A 16,401-nucleotide genomic window follows, 5' to 3' on the forward strand; every position below is an offset into this window, starting at 1 on the left:
AAAAAAAACTTTTCAGAACGAATATTGGTCAATAGATGCTTCAAGAGGTGATATTTAACACAGGGTATTTTTGAGAATAATGGAGGATAATGAATAATAGGCCTACATGTGACATATGTATATATATATATATATATATATATATATATATATATATATATATATATATATATATATATATATATATATATATATATATATATATATGCATTTTTCACTTAACAGCCATAGAAAACTTTAGTCTTTGATATATTGTTTTTGCCAAATTAAACAAATGAAGCAGTGGTAAATTAGATAGCAAAATAAATTTGGACTCCATTTAAAAAAACAATGGTAGACAGTAGTTTTATGAATGTCAAGTCAAGGCCGTTTACTGATTTTGCCACTGAGATTTGTTTAGTCAAACCCGAAATGTATGCCATATGGTAGTATCGCTATGGCTCCTGTTCTGGGATATACTCATATACTGTATAAAAAAAATAAATACAAAAATAAAAACATTGCAGTGGTTGCATGTAATAACCGCTGGAAGGTAGCGCCCTACAGCGTCTGGTTTGTATGCCGGGAATACAACGAAGAAGAAGAGCTTCGTCTCCGCTGCAGCCAGCAACAGAAGAAGAAGAAGAAGGACTTCGTCGTCTGCGTTTGCCTACCAGTTCGTTGAAGCCATCGACGACAACGCTTTGCATTATCGACACTAGGCTTGAAGAACAAGCAAGGTGGGTCCTAAAGAAACAATATCTACGCGATAATAGTGAAATATAAAGTCAGTGAAATGTTCTGTCTTTCAGAGGATGCTGCTCAGCTGCAAGCTAACGCAGAGAATAAGGCGTCCAAACGAAAATGTTAGCTACGTTAGCTCCGATAGCGTCACCCTGTAAATGGTCTTGCGATGGTCCAGCGTTCGTTATAACGTTCATGTTCTTTTGCTGGCTAATTTAATCACGCTAAAATTAATTAATTCAAATTAATTAAATTAATTTGTTTATTGCTGTACAGTAATTTCATCCCTAATGCTATCCGTTTATGTTATGGCGTAGATTTGAAAGGCCTAACGTTAGATAACGTTAGCCATAAGTAGCAGGCCACTCTTCTGTGGGCCAACATTAGCAATCACACCACCCAGTGTCGTTACTAGCCCCAGCTTTGACAGCGTATGCAGCCATCTTTTAAGTATCGTCACTGTTGCATAAAAACACACTCGCCAACAGAGAAACGATCACTTCTTAATATATGTTTATGGTATGTTTATAATTTGTCACCCTGATTGTCCTTTCTGGGATTTTACGTTGGTCTATTCTGTACACACATCTAACTTACGTTATTGCATGTCTGCCCGGCCTGGCAGAGAGATCCCTTCTCTGTTGCTCTTCCTGATGTTTCTTCCATTTTCCTCCGTCAAAGGCTTTTTTTGGGTGGGGGGGGTTCCATATTCCATAACGTTAGAGGTATCGTATGCTTTAACGTTACGGATTGTAAAGCACAGATTTGGTGACTTGTGATATTTGGCTAACGTTATATAAATAACAATGGACTTTTATGTGGCTATGCGCTCAACGATTTCTAACCACTCTAATTTCCGGTTGTGCAGTTAAAGTCTATTTATTATCACTTGTATTATGATGGATATACCTGCCACTGCCAAGTCAAAAGTGGTGCATCATCCTTTCTTCATAAAATGATGAAAACCTTTGCTTCCAGATAAGATACTGACTTACAAACATGTGGGATGGACCAGGACCAGGGCCAGGGCAAGGACCACGGGGAGGACGACCCTTTCGGTAAACAAGCATCATTCAATTGATTTTAAAGAATTCTAACTAGTTATAGTAAGGCAAAAGATTTGTTCTAGTAACTGCACTTTTGGGTTTGCCTACAATGCTGTTTGCTAGGGTTGGGTAATGTGGTTATTATCTGGTATCATAGTAGACCTGTATGTATGTACATACCATATATGGTGATGTGGTATATTTTATGGAATTCCTATTGTGATAACTGTTTATTAAACTTTTTTAGTAGCGTAATTTGTTCACATTTAGCATATACAGTTTTCTCTCAATTCTGCATTTGACGGCTCCCCTAATTTTTTCTATTTATGTCAAAATTTCTAACTTTAGACAAAATTCTTTAGGCTTACATTATTTATTACCAGGTAGCCCACCCCTTCTGTATGCCTTTTATGGTAATTGGTTGGGCAATTTTGAAAAAGATCTTAATATTTGTCTACTCCATATTAATTTGTTGTAAGCTTTGTTCTTTTGTTATGTTTATGTATGGGCTAAATGTTGTCATGCCTCTTAATACTGCAATATGTTTTATACACAGATTTGTTTTCAATAAGGAGTCAGTGGGGTGGGCGAGACGGGATGAGGGAGAGCTTTAGCGAGTGTAATTGCACATGTGCTGAATTGTCTTTGTCTTGTGTCTCGAGGACCCCCTCAAACGAGATTCTTCCATCTCAAGGGGTTATCCTCCTAACAATAAAAATTTAAAATTTCAAACAAATCATCACCCTAATACGTTGATGTATATATTCCAGTGGTGATCATCGTGGAGACATGTTTGGTGGCAGAGATCGTCCCATGCCTGATTATAGAGGTAGAGATGGGATGAACATTGGTCAAATGGGCCCAAGACCTCTAGATCTGCCACCCATGGACATGAGAAGAATGGATGGGCCACCGATGAGGGGGCGTGATTTGGACCCATGTGATATGCGTGGTAGAGAGCCAAACAGAGATTTGTGCCGACCTGGAGAAGAGACAGACTTTAGTCTTAGAAGGCACTATGAAATTGCCATCAGAGACAAACTGATGAATTCATCTGCTTTCCCGGTACAAGGCAGGAACTCGGTAGACATGGGAGGGAGGGGTATGCCACCACGGGAACCAAACAACAGGTTTATGGACATGAGAGAGAGAGAGTCATTTCATTATGATGTGCCACCGTTCAACAATCCCAATATTGATGGAAGAAGAGGGTTTCCCATAGGGCGAAATGATGGATTTAGGGACATATGTGACAGGCCCCCAATGCGCATTGGTGATACTGATGGCTATGATATGGACTTACCGCCACATGAAAGGAGAGTGATGGATACTGACCGAAGAGGAGGTCCGCCTTTCAATTCCAGAGGTGGATTTGATTCTGATATGGATTTCAGAAATCGTCTCGGTCCATCAACTGAATTCAGAGGTAGGGATCGATCTCCATTAAGATTTGGAAACAGTGATGTCCCTCCAGTGGACAGGGCAAGATCAGACATGCCTTCAGATGTTGCTGGCCCTCAAATATCAGAGTTTATGGGTGCGAAAGACGCACCCAGAGAAAGAGAATATCCAGATTCAAGTGGCAGTCCCCTTATGGATTATCGAAGCGGTGAAGAGATGACTCTCGCAGAGGAATGGAAGAACCGTCGAAAGGACAAGAGACCTTTCGTAGAAGTGGGTAAAGGTATGGGAGGTGTACCTGAACCTAGCTTTCCTGCAGGTTTTGGCAGAGATGTGAATGTTCGAGATCCACCACCATTTCAGGAAAGGGATAGGACATCTGTTGAATTTCAAGCAAAAGATGTTGTTTTTCCACGTGGTGACCACTTTTCTGCTTTGAATCTACCAACAATTACCAGCAAAGCTCCACAAGACGTTCCACGCCAGGAAATAAGTCCCCTTGCTGGCCCTCTTGGGAGAGACAATGAGAGTAAACATTGGCTTGGTGAAAGGAACCCAAAGCATAAATCAAATCGTGACGAAAGGCCTCCGTACCATCAAGAGAAGAATCAGCCCTCTCCTATGATTCAGGAGCCAAATGATTGTTTTAAAGGGCTGAAAGATATCCCACACAATCAAGGACCTGCCAGGGGTAAGATGGGGGCAGAATCTGATTTCCAAAGCAGCACCACTGTACAGGCAAGAGACCAAGACTACAGGGACATCGATTACAGAACAGGGTCCGGGAGGGCTTTTGAATACAAGCATGAGGCGCTTCAAGCACCAGAGAAACTCATCAAAGAGTCTAAACCAATCCCACCTTCCAAATTTAGTGAGTCTGGTTCTCAGGTAAGTGCATTTTTATTTTTGTTGCTAGTATTTGCTTATATAATTATATTTGCATTTATTTAAATATGTTGGTGTTTCATAACCCACATTTTAATCAAAATGTCTGTGAAAGGATCAAGATTACAGGAATGCATCAGTGGAGGACAAAGTTTCCAATACAATATCCATAATTGGTATTCCAAAGACTGCCACAATGGAGCAGGTAATACTCAAACAGAAAAGCAAATGTGTTTATTATTATTATTATTATTATTATTATTATTACGGTTACCAGACTGTGGTTGTATTGGTCTGCATGGAAAGTCATGGCATAACTCACTCGTTTTGACACTTTCTTTTGCAGATTCTTGGTGCCTTTGCAGTCCGTGACGGTGTGCCAATGCAGGGGATGAAAATCAATAACGTTGTGCCAGGTAAGAATTAAGTTTCTTTGTGGAGCTGTTTGGGGCACTCGATCGCTAACATGTCCCTCTAATTTCGCTTTCACGACTTTCGAAACTCCGCATTCTTTTTTTTTATTTTTATTTTTTATGTTGTTGGTTGCTTTTGTTGTTGTTGTCTCTGTGAACTTGCTCAGTAAAGACGGAAAGTGGGAGGGGGGGTCTGTTATGCCATCCTTTTTCATGCCTGAGGATGTTGGGTCATTGTCACAATTAGAGGACTTATCAGGGATTCGATATAAGGAGCTTTGGAGAGTGTCAGTCACAAAAGATCTGTGACAAGTGACTCACTGAATGTGTCACTGTGACTCTAAGTTCTGAAAAAAACCTTCTGTCTCCATGGTGCACACTACGCAGTCGTTCACTGCCACTGGTTTGGAATATCTGCCAGGAAAGGCTTTGATAAAGCCAAGCCTTAACAGACAATGTCTGATATGACATCAGTCATCAGAAGACTGAATAGTTAAAAACATAAACAAAATGTGTTTTCCGGAAAAGGTATGTGTGTCAGTAAAGGTGTAAAAATTCGCTCACACTGATCTCGATGTATTCACGAACTGCTGTCTTTTATGTTTTAGTGGGTGACTGTCATTACTGGCATTGACTAACAAAAACCCATCTGTATTTCAAATGCTGTCCCCAGGTTACAGCTACGATACGGCCTATGTGGAGTTTTTAAACCTCGAGGATGCAGTCCGCTTCATGGAGTCCAACAAGGTGGCCCATCCTCGTCACTCTACGAAGGCCGTCTCTCCCATCAGGATTATGAGGGGTTGAGAGGGCATTTAGTAGATGGGGGAGGGAGAGAACCTGGGAAGGGGTTGCTTTTACTTTATTGTGAGCTTACTTTGGTTAAGTAGATGAAGATGTCAGTTGTTGACATTTTTTAGATGCTAATATTTTAAATCTCAACAGTTGGTCCTAGTTTTACATAATTTAAATTTATAAGTACTTTCCACAAAGCCATGGTAGTACTTCAGCTTACTTGTTTAGCATTTAAAAATATTTAGAAAATACATGTAATAATTTTCAGCTGTGTATGTGCACAGACAATTGTTTGCTTGCCCTACTAGTCCTACATTTTCAAATTTCAACCTCAAACTGCCTAACCCTGGAATGGTTATAACCAGAATATACAGATCTTTGGGGGGGGAAATGTGTTCTTCCGTGGGATTGTAACAGTTAAGAAGTTTTTATAATTTTAGGAAGTCTTAATGATGACAATGAAGGTACCGTACGAAGCCACCATGTCATGTGTTGGGATTTAGCCTTTGTAATGAAGAGAATCGAAGGAAATTGTTACCACTTGCAGCACTTTAAAGTCTGTGTGTCTTAGAAAATTTTGGTCTCTCTTTGCTTTTTGCAACCTTCTAACAAAGTTTTTGTTGACAAAGATGCAACTGCAGATTTGAACACTTTTGTTACCAATGCCTCAGCGGATGTCCAGAGGGGGGGCAGGGCAAGTATGTTATCTTCGCAATGTAAACAGCAGAAGGATGTTGCATTGTGGTCTGACAGAGGTTGAGCCAGGTTCAACTTTTTTCCAGACAACCCTGCGTTGTTGTTTTTTTTGCTGGAGGCTGCTGCGTTTGCTCCCCTGCTATGTTGCCGGACCGGCCTCATTCAAATGACTGAGAAGACTGCGTTTTTTCACACAGGGCGAAAGTCAGTCTGAATGTGACCGTATTAGTAAAAACCCAGCGGTTAGAGTTTAACTGTTAACATATAGTACACATTTTGTTAGTTTATTCGAAAATTAAAAAGTAACCTTGAAGAAGAATATGTTTTGTATATTTTAGGACAGGTAAAGCATTGTAGTGATCACAACTTTGGTGTACCAACTTTTGTTTGTTTTTTAAGCTATGCTAGTGGCGTGGCTCTATGAATGACCTTGCCACCGGTCTATTGCTGCATTCCACCGACCTCTGAAGTCTGGGTCACACCCAATTTGACTACTTTTCAGTTACAAGTTGGAAAAACAGGGTAGTGGGACTCTAGCCAGTTTAGCCATTGTTGGCGATACCAGTTGATAATGCATTATGCGGTATTTTGTGCGTGCGAACACTGTAGCAACATGTCCACAGATAGAAGATGGACAGTATGTGTACGACTGATTGAATGAGACACATGAGACGTGTTATAAACAGTATATTCATACAGCTTCTACTGCTGTTGATGCTCGAAACAGCCATGTTCGATTGTGATGTCGGGGTTGGTGAGGCTCTCTTGATTTTCTGTGTGGAAATTTTGACTTCAGGGGGGAGTTAAAGTTGACATTTCCGACTGGGAAATCCCGACTTCCCAGTTCAACTGGAACGTATCCTATTAGTGGATTGGTCCACCACTTAGGTGCAGACTGAAATATCTCTTCATTGGATGCATTGCAGTGAAATTTTGTAAAGATAATTGTTGTCCCCAAAGGATGAAGCCTACTGATTATGGCTAACACCTGATTTCTTCCTCTGGTGCTGTTATGAGGTCGACATTTTAGTTTTAAAGTGAAATGTCTCGACAACTATTGGATGGGTTTTCGTTATATTTGGTACAGATATTCATGGTGTCTGGTGACTGGTTATCCCCTTGACTTATCCAGTGAAGTATCTCTTCATCTACTTTATGGATTAGGACAACTTGTGATACAGATGTTCATGGTTCCCTGGATGAATCCTAAAAACATGGCGATCCCCTGACTTTTCCTCCAGAACCACCATGAGGTTGAATTTGTGGTCCAGAGTGAAATTTCTCAACAACTTTTGGGTAGATAATCCTGCATTTTGATGCAGACATTTGTGGACTTTGGTGTGTCACTTTGGTGATCCTCTGACTTGTCATCCAGCACCGTCATCAAGTCAAAATCTCAATTTGTCTAATACTTTGGTTTATCTATTTAACAGTGCATTTATTAACAGTTTGGTTTTCTTCACAATGAGCGTTACAGCCTCATAAAGCCGCTGGTGTGCCTGCAGACTCTGGTTGTCTTTAGGTGTCTGAGGCAGTCCTTCTGTGGCAAAATTCTTTTACAAGTTTAAGACATTTTCAGTCATGTGACTTTCCCGTGCATGTCTTCTTGATGCTATTCTCTTGAAATTATCATCTGTGAACTTTGGCCTCCAGGATTTCTACTTTCTTTGAATTGCTCTGAGCAAGTTGGTCACAACTTGACACAATGAGCAAAGTCTTCAACACTGGCCAGAATTGATGTGCTTTGATTATGTCTGTAAAATATGGAGTAGCCCATTAGCTTGGGGTAGTTGGGATCACTTGAATTGTTGCTGAAGTGTGCAGTTTGTTTGGCTTTGCTTTGTGGTTGCTTTTGGCCAATGTTCTACAGCATGTGATAGCTCAGGAGTAGTTGTGTGGTCAGTAATTTTAATGACAAAGATTCAAATTGCCACTTAGAAGCAAGTGGTAAAGGATGGCTTTTGCTTTGCTTTTGATGGTATGGCTTTATGTATGGTTTTAATGGTTAATTCAGTTTTTATGTTTAACATGGTACATACTACCAATTTGCAAAGTACATTTATTTTTGCCATGAGCTCCCCTTTTAAAACTTTCTCATACTAATGCAGTCTAGTCTTGGAAATGGGGTATTTATGATGGCATAGTTTTGTTTGTACACTTTACCTACTGAGAACATGGTTCTCATTTGGCACTACGGACTTCTGTTTTCCTTTGGACTATGCTGTGAACTATCGGCACCTATTTTGCTAATCAATTGATTGTTTTAGTTATTTTCAAGCAAAAATGCTAAATATTCCCTGGTTCCTGCTTTGTAAGTTGTGTGAATTTGCTGTTTTTGTTTGTATTTTTTGGTAGTAAGCTGCATATCTTTGGGTTTTGGTCGGACAAAACAAGAAGCTTTTACCTTCTTTTTGACATTTTCTGGACCAAATGATCACTCCGTCAATAATCGGCAGATTAGTCGATACTGAAAATAATTTAGCCCATCCCTAATTTGTAGTTCCCTTTTAAACTATTTAGCATAGTGTGGGGGCAAACTGCCTGTGGGAAGCATGACCCTCGATCTGGGCTTTGCTCACCACGATTGCCCGTTTTATCCTCAGCAGTGAAAAGGAGGGCTAAACCTGCCACAGTGCATGTTGGGTGTCATTGGTATTATTTAAAATAAAAGTCACCTATGTCGTATGATGCTGATTGGTCATTTCTGTTCTTTTTTCAGGGATCCCTAAAGGTTGGCACTAGAACAACAACCATGAAGTATATTCAGCCAGACGACCGTAAAAGAAGTGTTCATGTGAGTGCAGTGAGAGAAAATGATTATCTATTAATCTTTTTAGTTCTAGTTTAGCTGAAATTCTGAAACAAAAAACATTATTTTAAATAATGGGTGGGTCACAAGTAAAGGCACAATACATCTCTCGTGGTAAATTTGGCATAATTTCCTCAGTATTATTTCATTATGACAACATAGCCATACCATTATATAATTCTGTTGCCCCAAGTTTCTCTTTAACAGAAATAGTGGTTTAAGTCATTGATTCTTCTTATCCATTATTTTTTTAAATAAGAACACGTCCTGCAGATGTTTTACAAACCTTGGATTTGATCCCAGATAGAGTAATAGTTGTTTGTATAACCACAAACCGTGATTCCAGCTTCTTAAATATGACTAGTTTTTATTTTCTTCACTTGACAGTAAACGGAGTTGTGGACAAAACAATACATTTATTTTTTTCTCCATCATTTCCAGACATTTTATCGACCCAAAGAAATAATAAAAAAATCAAGAAAATTATCACCAGATTAATTGACAATGGGAAGAATGGGAACACCACTAAAGGCAGCAATAGGAATAAACTGTGATCTCAGTTTTCCTACAACCTTCCCACTAATGGTATATTATAGCCTTTCTTAAGTCGTGCTGCAGTTTAGTTTAAACCTTTAGTTTAAACATGAACTTTAACAGAAATGTTCTGGGCAGATCAGGTTCTTGGTTGGGCCCTCCATGTACAGTATCACTTCACTATATTGTTTACCGTACCACAGTTTAAAAGAAACTAAAAGTGTCCCTTCCTTCCGGTCTGTTATTAGGAATCAGATCACAAAGTATCTCAACTCCAGAAGCCCCAGTTGCCCAGACCAGATGAGCCTTTAGAGGAGTTGAAGACCAACCTGAATGGACCGAAACCAAAAGGCCCTACGGAGCCATTGTCCCACAGCCAGTGGCAGCGTAGCTCTGACCTGACTCCTGAAGCCTGGCAGCAGCAGGTGGACCAACAGCTCCAACAGCAAGAAACAGATCAGCAGGCTGAGTCTTGGGGCAACCGCAACCTTCCTCATCACAGTTCACACCAATCTGACTCCGTCTTTAAAGACAGCAAAAGTATGTTGATTCATGGGACTTCTCTACAGCTTGTAGCCATAAACACTAGTAATTCATGGTCATATTTGATATGTATTACTGTAATGCAAAACCATTTGGGTAAACAACACTTTTCCCTTTGGTCACTGTCCAGCCATGATAATAAAAAATGTGAAGCCCACAACCACAGTAGAGACTATCCTGAAAGCCTTGGATCCCTTTGCCTATCTGGATGAAAGAAATGTTCGCCTAGTCAAGGCCAAGCCACCAGGCGCCAAATGCTTCTGCTTTGTTGACATGGACTCCCACGAGGTACCTAAAATATGAATGTGCACAGTTCTCTGTAATTATTATTTCATGTTCTATTGACTTTGCGATTGCCGTCTTTGTCCAGTGTTTCCCTGTAATTTCCCAGCACTTAACATGGTGTCTTCTTTCGTAGCAAGTGACACGTCTGGTTGAACTCCTCACTAAACCCAGACCCCTTTATATTGATGGAGTCAGAGTTTATGCTGAGGTCGCGAAACCTCTGAAGAACCAAAAGTAAGTCACCGTTTTGCAAGGATTTTCTTATCAGCTACCGTATGTCTAGTAGGGAAATCCCATCTCATTTGTTCCTGACGATTTTCTTTCAGTTTCAGAAGAGACTTTGATAAACCAAACGGCTCCATCCTTGGGCATCCACCTGAGCCCAGCCTGATGGGGGTAAGTTGTGGTCTTAATTGTGTTGTTTCACAAAGTTATAAAAAAAAAGAAGTGGATGACCTGTGATTTTATTTGCCCCTGGCACTTCAGCAGCAGTACCCACCACCTCCGCTGTACTTTCAACCACTGCAGCCACCCGCTGGTGCCTCCACTGGAATGCAAGGTGGGACTCGGGCACACATTCTGTTATCTTGGTCCCTAGGCATTGATAATTATTATTAAACTGTGGTCTCACATGTTTGTCACCAGGTGATTTGACGACTGGCAGCACTATTGCTGCTCCGTCATCAGACCCCAGCATTGGACAGGTAGGTTACAAAGCGAAAAGCAAAGCTTTTTTAGATGGACATCTTGTCTCAAAGCTGGGCAGTACACCGTACATCTCCTTTAACCCCTCGTAGGGAATTGGCTACGGTGAGACTCCAGCTGTGGATCCGTCGTACCAGGCTGGTGGACCCCATGTGCCCACAGAATCAGCTGCCAAGACAGTCGCCGCAGACGGATCACAGCCCTACGTCTATGGTAAGAAACGAATCCAGTGTTCAAATCCAGAAAAGTATTAATCATCTTCTGTCTGTATTGTTTCAACATTGTAGTAAACTGGTGTAGCTGTGTTGTGATCAATCAATCGCAATCAATCTGACATTTTAGCAAAATAAGAATTCCAGTGAGATTTCCATAAGACAGTAAATGTGAAATTGAATGTTGAGGCACTTTTTCTCATAGACGTCTGCTTGGTCTACTCTGGCTTGGTGTGTTCCTCCATTTGTACATCGCTTTGGTCAAAAGCATCTACCAAATGAATAACTGTAATGTAATTGTCATATCTATTTGTCCCAATTCCTCCAGGCTCTGAGATTCCTGACATGACCAACTACTTGTACGATTCCACGTCAGGCTTCTACTACGATCCTGAGACGACACTGTACTACGACCCCAACTCTAGGGTGAGAAGAGTGGAGAAAACAGTGTTTGTAATGTTGTAAATCCAAAAGCAATGTATGTGCTGCAGTCAGTAACCTACCAGAGAATATAAAATGCTGTACAGCTACTACACATCTAACCAGAAGTAACTATCCTCTAACATGCACATTTGTTGAACATATAACTTTCTATGAATTTTGGAGATCTTATTTTAATTTGCAGGCTGACACACACACTGTACCTCACACTTGACAAAGCTACTAAAGATCTTTTCTTCCAGCAGTCTAAAGATTTACAAATGGCTCACAGTCTGGAGGAGTGACATATGTACTTAAAAACCTAAGTAGTTGTATGTTTTGTGAATGATTTCTTAATAAGAGGACACAGACTGCCATTTAAGCTGCATATGCACTAATCTGCCTGTAGCAACCATAAATGTGTCTTGAATTTGTTTTGGTTTTCATTAAGTTGTTATTTCTCTTTTTTTGTGTTCAGTATTTTTACAACGCTCAAACCCAAGAGTACTTGTACTGGGATGCTGCATCAAAGACCTACATCCCAGTTCCAGGAGGGAACCCTACAGTGACCCAACCTATGACCATGACTGCTGAAGACCAGGCCATTCTTTCCAACCCAGCAGCAGATGCTCCTCTGGAAATGAAGAAAGCATTGGTGCCTCCCGACACCGCAGCAGCCCCGGTACTAGTTTCCATTTCTGACGCCGGCTCTGCTCCGGCGCCTGTTCCAACTTCTTCAGCGGCTCCTGAGAGGAAAGACGACGACGACGACTCTAAGAAGGACAAAGAGAAGGATAACGAGAAGCCGAGAAGTCTCGCTGCTGTCAAGGTAGCACTTTGGTTACAATACTAGTGCACACAATGTGAAATACAGTTGTGTAAATCAGGGCTCGACGGTAACTGTTGCCCGGATGCCCCCCTTTTGTATATATAAAAACAAAAAAGAAGTCGGTGTTTAATTGGTTTAAAAACTACGTTTGTGCTCAACACAACATTTCAGCTATTGTGCAACCGCTTTCCACACGCGCGTTTGCTGTGAAAAGATACGGGCGACGCAATTTTCTGTTCACGTGAACGCCGCATGTTAAAATCAGGTGCTAATATGGCACCGGTGCCCGGTATCTACCGGACGGAATAGCAACGTGGATTTCGGTGCCTCATTACGGTGCCACCTACATGTCTGCGCTGCTCTCTGATGCTCCGAAACCCACGTTAGAGGCAACCGAAGCATCGCTGCGTGTCACTCTAGTAAACCCCAATAACACGTTACACAGCCGGTAACGTTAGCCTACCATTAGCTACAGTAGTAACTGGATTAAACACGGTTAAAATGCTGACAGCTAAATGGTGTAGTGTGATTGTATTTCACTGTAGAGGATTCCAACAGTACAACCGTCTGCTGCTAAAGCTATGAGCTAACAGACACAAACTAGCACTGGTCACTGCTGCTGTCGGGAAAACAACACAGATGGGACAAAATGTTGTTTACTGGTAAACATTGTGGTGCATTCAAAGTTATTGTAAAATACCCTTTTCTCATTGGTTTTTGTCTTTTAACAGCAATTTACTGGTGAAATAGTTAATTATTGTTAAAAGTTATAAAATTTTTAATAATCCTTTCAATTCCCCCCTTTTTCTTTTTTTTTTTTTTCTTTTTTTTGTGCTGATCCAAAAATTTATCCGATCCGTGACTCAAAACCGTGATCCGATCCATGAGTTTTGTGATCAGTTGCACCCCTATTTGAGAGGGATGGGAATATGCATATATTGCAAGCCATTATCTCATTGTTTAATTATTAAAATGTGTGGCATAGTTACATAAGAAATGAATTGCTCCAAATATAGGAAGTTTAAAACATGGCAACAGTATGGTCAATTTCAGCAACCAAAAGCTTGATGCCTGGTTGCCAAGCTGGCAACCAAGTTAAAAAGTTGGCATTGAGCTCTGGTAAAGGGGAGATAGTTCAGAAATTGTGTTGCTGTTTGCAGATCATGAAAGACATGGAGCGCTGGGCGAAGATCCAGAATCGTCAAAAGGAAAGTGTCCGTTCCGCATCTCCGCTGTTGAAGACTGGAATGGACGATGACAGGAGGCAATCCAAGACGGCTGACGCTGGCTTTGCTATCTTTGAGAGGAAGGTTAGCGACTCACCAGTCAGGGTATCTTTTAGTCAGTCCATTTTCCTTTCATAAAACGGGTATTCAAAAACAACAAACGAGTGGTTGTTTTGATTTTTGTTTTAAAATTACAAAAGGTGTTTTTTCCTTTTCATTGTCAAAAGGGGATGAGAGAAATATCAAACATACTTGGATTTTCATTTTCTGTTTCATATAATAAAAAATTGAAATCACTAGAAAACCAGCACCGCGGACCCAGGTTACAACCTATGGTCACAGCGGGCTGGCGGCTAGTTGCAGCGGCAGCAGCTAACATTAGAACATTAGACCCAGCACCGCAGGTTTGATCCCGAAGCGCCGGTGACTCTCTGCCAGATCAGCGAACTTAACGGCAGCAACAGAAAGTTTGCTCTGATCAGACATTGGCGCCGTGAACTGAAATTCTATTTCCTCAGATGGTTCAACTCTCTTCAGGCAAAGTTGTCTGCAACGGGTAGAGTCAGAGGGAGGCAGGGAGAGGGTAATAAATAAATGTGACATTATGAAATAAAAGTTATTTTTTGTTATAAATACCCATTCATGCAAGTAAAATCGAATGACCAAAAGATACACTGACCCTCACCTAACATCATCTATTCTGTACATTGATTATTTACAAGGAATGTTGATTTTAAGAAGTATTTATATCTTGCCATTGTTTTTGCCCGGTTCTTTATTTACATCCTTAGATATCAGGTGCAGATGATCTTTTTAAGAAGCCCTTTGCTCCGCCGAAGAAAGATGAAAAGTCAAAGGTAAGAATCCTCACTTTCAGCCAGTTTTGCTTACCCCGTGGTGTACCGAACACCTGACTCACTTTGTTTACCTCCTCCAGAGTGCCATTTAAAAAAATACAAAAGTGGATAGACAAGTATTTCTTTGTTTAAACACAAGATTTAGAAATTTGTCTGGTTTGCTTGCCCAGCGTCCAATGGGCTCCCTGGGTCTACTGGCATCAGACTATGCAGCTGGAAGTGATGAAGAAGTGGAAGAAGATAAGGATGAGGCAACTAAAGGTGGTCAGTGCGGCCAGTCTGAAGACAAGGACAATAAGCTGACAGACTGGAAGAAGATGGCCTGTCTGCTGTGTAGGAGACAGTTCCCCAACAAGGACGCTCTGATCCGCCACCAGCAGCTTTCTGACCTCCACAAAGTACTACTCTATTAACCTTTTGTATGAAGAATAGTAGAAATTGACTCCATAAACATTGCCCCTAATATTCAATGTATTCTCTCTCACCAGCAAAATATGGAGATCCACCTTAAGATCAAGAGGTCAAAGAAGGAGCTAGAGGCACTAGAGAACCAGGAAAAAGAAGTAAGTGGAAATAAATGCGGTGGGGAAAATATGCTGAGGAGAGTATCGGATTTTTTCGTTGATTACTTAAAGTGGAATGTGTCGTTGACAGCTAAATTCCAGAGAACCGACAAGGTCACCAGAACCGAAAAGAAGAAAACCGCATCCACAGCATCATAATACCTGGGCTGGAAGCTCCAGGTAGGTGTGTTTCAACTGACTGTCGTTGAAATGGAAAACAAAGCATTTAAGTGATTTTTATTTTTGTATTATTGATGTTGCTGCCTTAACTGTTCTCTATGCTTAGGGAAATGAATACAGTCAGCGATAGACCTGGTTTAGGAGCTGAACCTGTCCCGGTAGGTGTGAAGCTTTATTTGATTGCAAAATGTGCTGTTTCTTGTTAGTTTATTGAACTTTTCATTGCATGTTTCTCTCTAGCAGAGGAAAAAGAAGGAGCCTGTTGTTTGGGACCATGCCACCTACAAACAAGCAGTACGCAAGGCCATGTTTGCACGGTTCAAGGAACTTGAGTGATCTCATCTGAACACATCCTCATTTTGATATGTGAATTGTTAATATGACATGCTTGCCCACCTTAGCATGAGAAATCCTTTTACTGTTGTGACTGTTTCTCTGCCTTGGACATAATTACCATACAGAACCAGTTTTCTACACTGAAGCGAAAAAATGTGTAAATAAATCACAAGGGGGGGGGGAGAGAGTGTGACGTCCTCAACAATGGATGTTGTATAAAAGGTGTTTATTCATGCTGTTGATTTGAGTATTTTTGCCCATGTTTTATGTGTGGCCTCTATGTAGAATTGTGAAATATGTCCAGTTAGTTAGTTATTTTTTTTTTAAACATTTACTGTCTCACTGGCCACAGTTAAATTTTCTTTTAAAACAGCAATTTTTACATTTTCATTTTCATGGGTTGGAATTGCTATTGTATGTACACATTTTTTAGTAAAACAATATTATGGACTAACCGTTCTGCTTCTTGTTTTAATTGTGTCTAATATGTTTAGCACGATCCCGCTTCGTATGTGTGTGCACCTCATGTCCACTAGGTGGCAGCAAGAGACCATGTTCTGTTTATTTATTGATGTGAAGTATCGAAGCAAGAGCGTTGAATCAAATCATCAATATTAGTACTGAATATCAGTATTTACCAGGTTAAGAAAACTACTTGAACTTCAAGTTCAACTTGCCTTTTATGCATTTGCTGCTTTTGACACAATTTCAGTTTTTTTTTGTAGATGTAGCAGTAACGTTCCCCAGTTGTGCACCTCAGGAGATGGCACATGAAGCCTCCCCTCTGACCTTTACTGAGATGAAGGAACCAGCCCTCACCCTCCCCTATGGTTGTAGTTCAATGAATGTAGAGGATTGCGTGGGTTTAGTGTGCCGACATTGCTCCTCTGAGTGCTGTAACAGGAACACTGGGGAGCCTGAGGAGCTGCAGAGAACACGGAGC

At 40.7% G+C, this 16,401-nt stretch overlaps 1 protein-coding gene across 5 annotated transcripts; it reads left to right on the plus strand.

Annotated features, from left to right (window-relative positions):
- Window positions 1-574: 574 nt before the first annotated feature.
- LOC120557344 (RNA-binding protein 6) lies at window positions 575-15,913 on the plus strand. Of its 5 annotated transcripts, none has more exons than XR_005638959.1 (23): window positions 575-719; window positions 1,702-1,781; window positions 2,540-4,058; window positions 4,171-4,260; window positions 4,402-4,471; window positions 5,142-5,215; window positions 8,679-8,753; window positions 9,551-9,842; window positions 9,976-10,133; window positions 10,264-10,364; window positions 10,457-10,526; window positions 10,617-10,689; window positions 10,776-10,834; window positions 10,928-11,048; window positions 11,376-11,473; window positions 11,946-12,296; window positions 13,457-13,606; window positions 14,314-14,379; window positions 14,550-14,777; window positions 14,868-14,942; window positions 15,034-15,126; window positions 15,229-15,280; window positions 15,366-15,406. XR_005638959.1 is itself a non-coding variant. In XM_039797590.1 (23 exons), the coding sequence occupies exons 2-23, from the start codon at window positions 1,723-1,725 to the stop codon at window positions 15,456-15,458; spliced, it is 3,966 nt and encodes a 1,321-aa protein (XP_039653524.1). In that variant the 5' UTR covers window positions 575-719; window positions 1,702-1,722; the 3' UTR covers window positions 15,459-15,913. The 5 variants fall into 5 exon arrangements, 3 of the variants coding, with proteins under 3 accessions (XP_039653524.1, XP_039653526.1, XP_039653525.1); XR_005638958.1 differs by having other exon boundaries at window positions 15,363-15,400; XM_039797590.1 differs by having other exon boundaries at window positions 15,034-15,122; window positions 15,363-15,913.
- The last annotated feature ends 488 nt before the right edge of the window (window positions 15,914-16,401 follow it).

The sequence above is a fragment of the Perca fluviatilis genome, chromosome 4 (genome assembly GCF_010015445.1).
Source record: "Perca fluviatilis chromosome 4, GENO_Pfluv_1.0, whole genome shotgun sequence".
NCBI classification, from domain to species: domain Eukaryota; kingdom Metazoa; phylum Chordata; class Actinopteri; order Perciformes; family Percidae; genus Perca; species Perca fluviatilis.

Bases quoted from the DNA above. Each gene is read 5' to 3' on its own strand.
- LOC120557344 (XM_039797590.1), top strand. From the start codon at position 1,723: ATGTGGGATGGACCAGGACCAGGGCCAGGGCAAGGACCACGGGGAGGA. The intron at 10,365-10,456 runs GTAAGTCACCGT...ATTTTCTTTCAG, and splicing joins AAACCTCTGAAGAACCAAAA to TTTCAGAAGAGACTTTGATA. The intron at 11,049-11,375 runs GTAAGAAACGAA...CAATTCCTCCAG, and splicing joins ATCACAGCCCTACGTCTATG to GCTCTGAGATTCCTGACATG.